The sequence below is a fragment of the Podarcis tiliguerta genome (genome assembly GCF_965153285.1).
Source record: "Podarcis tiliguerta genome assembly, chromosome: 2".
Taxonomy (NCBI): domain Eukaryota; kingdom Metazoa; phylum Chordata; class Lepidosauria; order Squamata; family Lacertidae; genus Podarcis; species Podarcis tiliguerta.
In genome coordinates this window covers 60,851,267-60,861,251 of record NC_139535.1, presented here as the reverse complement: position 1 = coordinate 60,861,251, position 9,985 = coordinate 60,851,267, and the positions used below count along the sequence as shown (strand labels likewise).

Genomic DNA, 9,985 nt, shown 5'->3' with positions numbered 1-9,985 from the left:
TGTTTCTATCTCCATCCATCCACCCATCCATCCACACCCCCCCCCCTTTTGACAGGGAATCTGCCATGTTTATGACATGTTTGTTTGCAGGTGTGTTAAAGCCATACCTGTTCCAATGCTCCTGCAAGATGTGCCGCCTGTCAACATTTAAGACAGTCTGATCCTGCACGTTTCTTTAGAAATGTGATTGGCTGGGCTCTCATTCCCAATCCAGGACCCATCCCTAGATCCTGTTCCATGTGTTTTCATTTTTTAAAAGTTTCATTTGTTGCAGGGACCCTGCACACCAGCTAACATTTTCTAACTTGCTGCTGGCCACCTTGAGGTTTTTTATTTATTTATTTATTTATTTATTTATTTATTTATTTTAAAGAAAGGTGGGATGAAAATGTTACCTTAAAAAAATACTGCAAGTGTCCCAGGAAGCGAAGTTAAAGAGAAGGCAGGGAAGATGGGAGCCAAAAGAACATTTTCTCTGTTATTCTTTAGTGACGTGTGGGGATAACAGATAAAGGCAGCGAAACTTCCAGGCTTTTAGTATTGGAAGGGAATGCCGTGCTCTCTTCACACACAGAAGGACAGTTTCAGTTTCTCATATTTCCAGTCTTAAATTAGCCATATTTTTGCATCCCTTTGTGATTTTCCCCCTTAAGAATCCTTCACCCGCATTTCTCCTAATATGAATGTTTGCATGCAATATTCCCTAATGTAATCTGTTTTTTTGTGTGATTTTCCCTAATAAAACACATTTTTGTATGTTATATCCACTAATCTGTGCATTTCTGTGCACACTTTACCCTAGTATATGTAGTTTTGTGCACATTGCTTGGCTGGAGAGCTGCACTGCAAAATTCAGAGAATGCGAATTTTGAAAGATGGCAGTGCTTTGGTTTCTGTCTTGTTCCGTAAAGTGTGAATTATGTAAGCCCTGAACTGAATCGAACCCTATTTCAACAGAACACTGACACTCTTTGAAAAACGACAAAGCCCCTTGTGCGGTAGGAGGAAATGCAGCTGTTTGCTTTTCCAGAAGAGGAAGCAGATTCACAAGAAGACTTAGTCCAATCCAAGTCTTACTCTCCCATTTCCCCAATGTACAGGGATGGGACCAGAGCATCCACAGCCTCCATGTCACATGTGTCAATTAGCCCCATCCCCTGGGGACTACATATAGATATGCACACCAAGGCTCCATCCTTGTAAGTGGACACCAGGGAGCTGGGACTAGTTTGCACCTGCGACATCAGAGGTGTGGCTACTCAAAGCATTCAGAGCAAAATTTCTTGTGTTTATAGAAATGCCCAGTGCAGGCTACAGAAAGAAATACACATGCATTTAGAGTAGTGGGTTGCATTTTATATGTCAGAGGGCAAGAGAAGGCTTCAAACACTTCCATAACCATCTCCTCTCACCATCAGTCTTTCAGCTTGTTGGATAGGTCACCCTCTGTTTTTTAAAAAACGATTTATTGCATTCTGATCCGTATCCATGTGAGTTGTTTCAGCAGCAAATGTTCTTAAAGCCTGTTGCACCAGGATTGCTGGAAGCACCAGTCTTAATTCTTTCTTAGTCAAGGTCCTTGAACTTCGTTCAACAAAGGCCGAGATATTGGATAGCTTCTCAAAAACCATCTCAAATGCTGTGGGATTTTAAGAATCAAGTGGAGAAACCAGCGAGATGTTCCGTATGGAGAGCAGGTCAAAATTATTACAAGCATTATTTGCTAAGAATTATTTGGCTCAGCTCTTATCAGCCACCACGGTGATTTTACTGATAAGAAAAACAGGGCAGGTTGTGGGTGGGAGAAGGATCTAAGGAAACTGATGTTTGCTATGCCAACACAGCTCTCAAGTGCTACTCTCAAACCTCATTGAACAAGCCACGGTGAGCCATCATCGAGTATCCTGTTGCAGGCAAGTAACAAACAACTCTTTTGCAGATTACTTTGCTATCCGAGACCCAACCTCTCCAACCCATTTGAGCTTCGGCGGATTTCTTTCAGTCAGTTCTGCAAACCAGCTGGCAAAGGGTTAGTATGATTTTCTTGTACTCCTTTCGGAAATTATGATTCAGGGCTCCATAAATCACGGCGTTTAAGCAGCTGTTAAAGTATGCCATGAAGTAACTGCCCGTGAAGAGCCATTTAGGGATGGAAGGCTCCAGCGCTGGCTTCAGAGCCACGACAAAACCAATAAAATTCAGTGGCGCCCAACAGATGGCGAAAAGCACAAAGACCATAAACATGGTGAGGAAGTTCCGGAAGTCGTGTGGCTTCATTTTGGGCCGGACGTCGGGCTTGACTCGCCGCCGCACCTGGAGCACCAAGGCCCAGATCCTCAGGTAGCAGAAGCTGACGATGGCGATGGGCAGGAAGAAATGGACCACCACCACCGCAATGGTGTAAAGGGAGCTGACGGACTGGGCAAAAGTGCAAGAGTACACCCGCGGGTCATACCTGAGGGAGTCGACAAAGAGGTTTGGCATGATGGCCAGCAAGGTGAGGGCCCAAACGCCCCCCACGTAGCCCAGTGTGTTGCTGAGGGAGAAGACCTTGTCGTACTTCAGGCTGTGGCAAATGTAGCAGTAGCGGTTCAGGGCGATGCCGGTGATGTTGAAGATGGAGCCAATGACGCTCATCCCCATCAGGAACCCGCTGACCTGGCAGTGGAGGTAGCCCATGACCCACTCGTCGTGGAAAATGGCGATCAGGGCCAGCGGGTAGGGGTACAGAGCCACCAGCAAGTCTGCAAAAGCCAGGCTGACCACAAAGGCATTCCCTAGAATTCAAAAGTTGAACAGTTAAAGGCACTTGAAAAGTAACCATTCTTAATAAACAATTAGCAACGTTCTTTTTTAAATAAAAACTACCGGTGCCTGCATACTTGTACCCTTAAGCTTCTTGTCTATATTTGATATGCAGTCGTAACTTGGAAGTCGAACAGAATCCGTTCTGTGAGTCTGTTCGACTTCCAAAATGTTTGGAAACCAAAGCACGGCTTCTGATTGGCTGCAGTCAATCGGAAGCCATGTTGGACATTCGGCTTCCAAAAGAATGTTCGAAAACCGGAACACTCACTTCCGGGTTTCGATCGTTCGGGAGCCGATTTGTTCAGGAACCAAGGTGTTTGAGATCCAAGGCACGACTGTAGCTTGAGTTTTCATTCCGCTGCAGAAAAAGGGACTAAATTTCATGACAGCAGGAGTCATGCAGGAACAGAGAGCTGGCTCCTAGGATTGCAGAGTTGGAAGGGACCACGAGGATTATCTAGTCCAAGCTGTTGCGATGCAGGAATCTTTTGCCCAATGTTAGGCTTGAACCCACAGCCCTGAGATTAAGAGTCTCATGCTCTAAAGACTCTCAGAGGGTAAACAGCCCACCCACTCAGTAAAAAATGGCCTGCTTTCACCTGTGTCCTTGTCACTCAGCACAAAAACAAGAGGAAGGCATTTGTGCACTTGATGTTCTGGAATTTATTTATAATAATAATAATTTATATCCCATCCATCTGGCTGGGTTTCCCCAGCCACTCTGGGCGGCTCCCAACAGAATATTAAAAACACAATAAAACATCAAACATTAAAAACTTCCCTAAACAGGTTTGCCCGTTTTATTTTAATTGCAGGTTAAATGAAATAGCCCTTAATCAAAATGTTTTAGACGATGTATACTTGAGTTTCTGCCATTTCATAACTTACTTTGAATACTGAGATCATAGGCCTCTGGTATAAGCGGAAAGTGAAACAGAAGTGTGGTCACCCATGCTAATAATTGTGAATGCCTGGTTCTGTTTCACTATTGTTTATGGCCCTGCTGTTTAATTGACCCAAGGACAGAGAAGGTGTATTTATTATTCCAGATATGGATCTCAGCAGTAACCCCAGAGCTTATAATTCTGTGTTTTTCCCACCACCCCTTGTCTACAAAGCATTTATAAGAAGTGTGTCATTATTTTTGCTACTTTATATTAGAAACACTGCAAGCACGCAAGCTGTTTGCAGTGTCTACAGATGGACAAAACCAGCAAGAGAGCCCTACATGTTTATCCCCAAACAGAAGTGCAGCTGCTGTTTGCTGAAGCTGCTCACAGCAACATTTCAATAGACTGAAAGACTGTTTGTTCCAGACACCCTGGGTCAGGCACAAGCAAAACTAAGCAGAGAATGCAAGTGGACATGGCAGAGCCAGCCATATCCTCAGGCTCAAAAGCTTCAGCTGTGTTTTCTACTTGAAGATAACATGCAATGAATTCAAACTACTTGTGCAGAAGTGTGCTTGAGATATTATTGCTCAACGGGGTTTCGTGTAAGTACAAAAAGGACAGCCATTCTGAGCCAGGTGGTGAGACCAGCGGCCGTCCCATTTTATCTAGTTCAGCCTTCTCCAAACTGATGACCTCTAGATGTTTTGGATTTGCAACAGCCCCATTCAGAATAGTCGGTGATCAGGAATGATGGGAGTTGTAGTCCCCAGCATCTGAGGAGGGGAGAGGGACACCAGGCTGGTCTGTTATCTTGCATTAAGAGGGATTAGTGATGTTTATTTATCAGACAACAGCTATATAGGTGAAGCAGCCCAGAAATTATCAAGTAAGCTATGGCTTGTAGCCAGAGGCGGAGCAAGGTGCGTGTGGTCCGCCCCAGGTGCCATCTCTGAGGGGGGGGGGTGACATTGCCGCAGGCGGTGCCCCCCCCGGATGCCCCCTGCCGCCACTAGCTCCACCTCTGCCTGTCCCTATGAGCACCGTGTGGTGGGCTCTGTCCCTAGCCCCTATGGGTACCATGCTGTGCAATGCACACCGTCCCAGGTGCCTGAGAGGCTTCCTCTACCACTGCTTGTAGCTTATCTCCTTAAATTCCTTCAGTGCTTGCTTCATTCACCACTGAGTCCACCATGCCCCACAACCACAAATTCAGTATTATGGGAATTCTGTCAACCTCCCTTCCCACTGAGGTCAAACAGGACACCTTCCTGTTGAACTTCCAGCACCTACTAAGGTCTTCTAAAAATTCCAGCAGACATGTTAATTGAAGTCTGCTTTTATAGTTTTAATCTTTTCTGTATTTTATCCCTTGTATGCTGCTTAGAGATGCGTGCAGTTAAGTGGTATATACATTGAGTAAAATTAAATTATGCAAAGCTGCACTAAAACACCCTGCACTTGCCCTACCTTCATGTAGCTGATTCCGAGTCTCTGTGTTTTGGAGATCACTTTGAAGGCAACTTCAGACAATTTTGAATCAGGGACAGGGAAGCCTATGGCCAGATCTTGTTGGATACCCCCAGCCAAGATCAAAGCCGTCTTTCCCATAGGGCTTAGTGGTGCGTTGTGCCAGGGCGCCGGCCTCTCAGGGGCACCCCAGCAAGTGGGGGAACTGCACAGCTTTGCTGGTGGCCTCCCCTTTCCCTGCACGCCCGCCAGCTGCGCCCCATCAACCATATGGCTGACTGGCTTGCATCTTCCTTCCCAAGCCTCTGCGGGAGGAGAGCGATCCCTGCAGAGGCATGGGGGAGAGTTGCACACACCCCATGGCTGGCAGTGCGCAGCCCCCCCCATCCATGGTAATTTGGAGGCGCTGAGCGGATATTTGCACCCTGGCACTGCATCTGCTAAAGATGGCCCTGGTCAGGATGGCCAACTGGACAGCCACAGGGTCCCAACCCCTGATTTACAAGTTGTGTTTTCTAGAAAGCAGGACATCTTTCAGAAAATGAGGTGTCCTCAAAGGCATCTCTGATCATAAGCATGCCACCTTTCTGGATCAGCCCAAAGTCTGATGGTTTAAAATGGTATGAGGGTGTTAAAAATATCTTTCCAAAGCAAATCTCTCTAGTCTTCAAAAGAGAGAATTGCTATTTAGAATGATGGTATTTAATAACCAGGACACTTTCAAACCATCTAGCTATTTTGGGGTGAGATTCAATCACGCACCAGCTAATTCAGGCTGCACAATTAAAGTTGATTTTATGCTCTTGCACTGTGGACACTCTCTTCTAAAAGATTGGACAGTGTGTGTTTTGCAATAAGGAAAGTTGCAGGGGAAATGTGCTGGAAAGTGTGGCTAACACACTTGTTTGGATGCATGGGCATAACTAGGATTTGTGTTAGGGGGGAGGCAGCCAAAATTGTTCAGCTTTTTTTTAAGAGATGCCCCCCCCCCCAAGTTGTTGAGCTTTTTGGGGGAAATATACCTGCCCCAAAGAGGACATTAACGAAGGCAGGCTTCTCTAGGGGAGGGACAGGCACAACCTCAGTTAATTGAGTTCTTTCATTGATTTTCAATCATTTTTGTGGATCTAGGTTTACGCCCATGTCATCTAATGTCCCTGCAAACAGTGCTCAATAAACATGCCACCTGCACCCTAGAAAGGGAGTTTGTTCAGAAAGCAGGTGCCCTCGAATGAACCCAAGGTGGCACCCTGCACTTCTTCTGACGAAGGAGGGTCCTGCTCAGACAGCAAATATCTGCATGCCTGAATAAAATAAACAAATATCAGCACTGGGCTTCTTCTGCATTTCATCATAAACTGTGGGGGAGAAATGCCTCTCCAGAATCTAATTTGGTGCTACAAGAAAATTTATCTTGGAGATCCTGCTGGGCAGACACAGCATGATTTTCTGCTTCTGCTGGAGCTAAGACTCTCAGCAGTTTCTCAGGCAGGCGGTGGAAAACGGGAACTTGGAACAACGAGGGCAGATTCTTCTTTACAGGCAGGTTAAAGAATGCGCAGGCAACCCCATCCCAGGCAAACCCCGGTCAGTTATGGCAGCATCTGAGGCTGAACGAGAGCGGTGCGGGATGCTGTCTCTGGGGACAGGTGTCCTTTGGCCAGCAGTGCCATTACCTGCTTTCCTCAGCTTCTTGTTCTTGTACACGGACAGGATCACCAGCAGGTTGCCCAGAATGTCCACGGCGATGGTGACAATGAGGACGACAGCAAGGAGGGCCGCCACCCAAACGGGATAGGGACCCGCCTCTTCCCTTTCCAGGCGGGCAGACTGATTCTTCCGCGGCAGCCACCCTTCCTCTTCCATCCTCGCTTATCGGGGGTTGGGGTGGGGGGCGCCCACCACCTCCGATTTCCGGGCGGGGGGAGGTGATCGTGCAGGGCAATCGAGGGCGACCCCCAGCTTGAGAGGAGGAAGCTCATCGCACGGGGATCGAGGGCAACGCTTCCCAGGCTCCTGCCAAAGCCGGGTGCGAAGGCAGCGCCCAGCAACGCTGCATGGCCCCTTTGGAAACCGGCGCAGCAAACGCTACGGCCGGAGGAGAGCGTTGCGCGCCGCCTTGCAGAAGTTTTGCAGAGAAGTTGCTCGCGGCGGAGAGAGGCGCATGGCCTGGACTCCTCCTCCTTCTCACCTCGTGGTAAATCCTGGTGACTCGCAGGCAGCCGGGTGGCTTCTTTGGAAAGACTCTTGCTGGCCAATTCACAACTCCGGGGTTTGGCAAAGACTCCAGGCAAGGGCGGAGGACTCGGGGAAATCTTCGCGGCTGATTTCGTCTGAGCGCTCCGTTCCACCAGATCCCGTCTCGCCTTTTCTGATGAGCCGCGGACGGATCGCCCACAAGCTGCTGCGCCCAACGAGATCTCCCGGCTCCTTAGAGTCGTGCAAGCGAGGCTGAGCAGCGGGGAGAGCAGCTGAGAATGATCGCGGGACACTTGGAGAGGAGGAGGAGGAAGAGTGTGGGCTCGTCGAGGGAGCCTCGCCACGCCGCAACTGCTATGACCACACTTCCAGTTCAGTTCAGGGCGCGCTCACGCACGGGAAGGACCGACCATCTGCCCTGCCCCTGCCTGATGCAGAAGGTGTGGGGTTCAGTCCCCAGCGTGCCCAAGTAGGGCCGTGACTATTCACGGAGAGGCGTCGAGCCGCCTCTCGGCGCAGACAAACATTCAGCTGCATGGGACGGATGCTCTGACTGCAGAAGGCAGCTTCCGAGGTTCCCGCGGCTGTGTTTCTCCCCCGAAGCTGCTCTTTTCATGCACGCACCTTGCGACCGCCGACCAACTCGCCTCGTATGGATCTGCCCCCATTCATACCTGCGACCCGCCCCTTTCCCTTTCTTGCGCGCTGCCGGCCGCACTGGCAGGCTGGAGGGGACGCACGCTGGAGGGGCAAAGTTCTCTGGAGATGCGGGAAAGGCGTCGGCGAGGCGAAGTTGCCAACTCTTTGCCCTCTTACTTTGAGAACCACCCCATCAATTCTTTCTCTCTCCTCCCTCCAGAACAGACCCGGGTTTGGCCCGAAGGGGCTACGATTCGGAGGTCTCTTTCCTACCCTCCTCTCGGCTCTGGACGCGTCGGAGGCAATGATGGACTGCAGCCCGCTTCCTGCGGTTATATAGTCGCTGTCCCTGCACTTGTTGCTGCCTGCGGACGCTAGTTCGGGCTATTAACTCCTTCCAGCCCGCGAGGCAGAGAGAATGTCTGGCTGGGGCTCTTCAAAGCAAGCCCTTTTGGTTGTTCGAAGGCTGCACACATTCTCAATTTAGTGGGGTATTTTCTTTGCAATGAATTACCACCTTTTCCTTCCTATTTACGAATTCCATCAAAAACATCTGAATGCCAATGGGAGGATGTCATGAAGCCCACAAGTCTTTTCTTTGAATTTCTTTGAATTCTTCTAATTTCTGAACCTCTTTGAAGCGCCTATGAAAAAGTGGAATGAAAATGTTTGAAAACAAATAAACCTTGCCCGCCCTTTGAGATCATCATCAGAAGCTCTCCTAGGTTTCTTGCAGATGCCTCCTAACTGGCACCAGGAAGAGGGTCTTAAGTGGCTTCACCCCAGCTCTGGAACTCCCCCATTTTGTTGGCCTAACCTAAGTTAGTTAATGAAAGGAGATGCTATCCCATCAAAATTAGACTGGAAGAAAAAAATGCAAGAATATGTAGAACTAGCTAGGTTATCAGCAAAATTCCAAGATGTCACTGACCAAAAATTTGAGGTATACAGAGTCTATCTGAGGGAACATTGTAAAAAAGTAAATCTGTTCACAGGCCTGGATTGACTTTATGCATGAATTAAGAGTAGTTTACAAGATTAATGTAACCGAAACAACTTAGAAGAGGTAAAGCTTAGTGTGTAGTTAAAGAATGTAACTTGGGAATCACAATGGGATGACCGGAGGTCATGATCACAAAACATCACATACAATAAGTATTAAGTTTGGAATGAATATTTTATCCCCCCCGCCCCCCCGTTGATTGCTTTGTGTCGTGTTGTTTTTAGAACCAATAAAGCACAATAATCATAATAAACCCCCAAGTTAGTTAAAACCTTCCCTTTTAGGATTTTTTTGGGGGGTCACAAAATGGTTTCTCCCTTTTTAAAGTGGTTTGATTTCCATGATTAATGGTTGCCACGTTTCTCTCTGCCCTTTTAGTGTTTCCCGGCTATTTTGTTGCATTTATTGCTGCAGTCAAATTGTTTTAGATGTTGCTAAGTGGGCAATCCTAACCACCGGATCTGGAGCTAGTGTATTTCATCCCCACCCACTACCTACCCCATTGGAGAGGCCGTAATAAAATAAAAATACTAGGAGAATGCTACTACTAATACATTTTCTCACCTCTTGCCTAGGTTAACACAAACCACTTTACACCCATTGTCCACCCACAGTCCCACTCTGATTAGGGCTGCTAATCCATGCTGTTTGTCACCATGGGCTTCTTGAGGCAATGAATGTGTAAAATGAACAAGCTGGGGCTGTAATCTTAGACCTGCTTATTTACTCAGCAGGACTGATCTCTGAGTAGGCACTGGAGTCTGTAAGTACCGGTATTCACTGAAGTGGGTTGTGAAGTAGCAGCAGTCATTTGCAGCAAAGGAGTATGAGAAAGGCACATGGACACTAGGCTTCTTTTTCTCTATGGTAAAGCTGATTGGATTGCAGTTTAAGGGGACAGCTCAGTTGGTAGAAAGGGACGTGAGTGGCACTGTGGGTTAAACCACAGAGCCTAGGACTTGCCAATCAGAAGGTT

General features: G+C 47.8%; 1 protein-coding gene across 1 annotated transcript; it reads right to left on the bottom strand.

Annotated features, from left to right (window-relative positions):
- Positions 1–1,458: 1,458 nt before the first annotated feature.
- On the bottom strand, positions 1,459–9,920 carry LOC310669491 (melatonin receptor type 1A-like). The gene is made up of 3 exons (XM_083423677.1): positions 9,574–9,920; positions 6,845–8,650; positions 1,459–2,777 (listed from the first exon to the last, which is right to left on the bottom strand). Exons 2-3 carry the CDS (start codon positions 7,032–7,034, stop codon positions 1,999–2,001), a joined length of 969 nt encoding a protein of 322 aa, XP_083279803.1. The 5' UTR covers positions 7,035–8,650; positions 9,574–9,920; the 3' UTR covers positions 1,459–1,998.
- Between the last annotated feature and the right edge of the window lie 65 nt (positions 9,921–9,985).

What these genes read in the sequence shown, in the direction of transcription:
- LOC310669491 (XM_083423677.1), bottom strand. Translation starts at nt 7,034, where the DNA reads ATGGAAGAGGAAGGGTGGCTGCCGCGGAAGAATCAGTCTGCCCGCCTG. An exon ending in CAAGAAGCTGAGGAAAGCAG is followed by an intron (nt 2,778 to 6,844) that starts GTAATGGCACTG and finishes TTTGAATTCTAG; the next exon opens with GGAATGCCTTTGTGGTCAGC.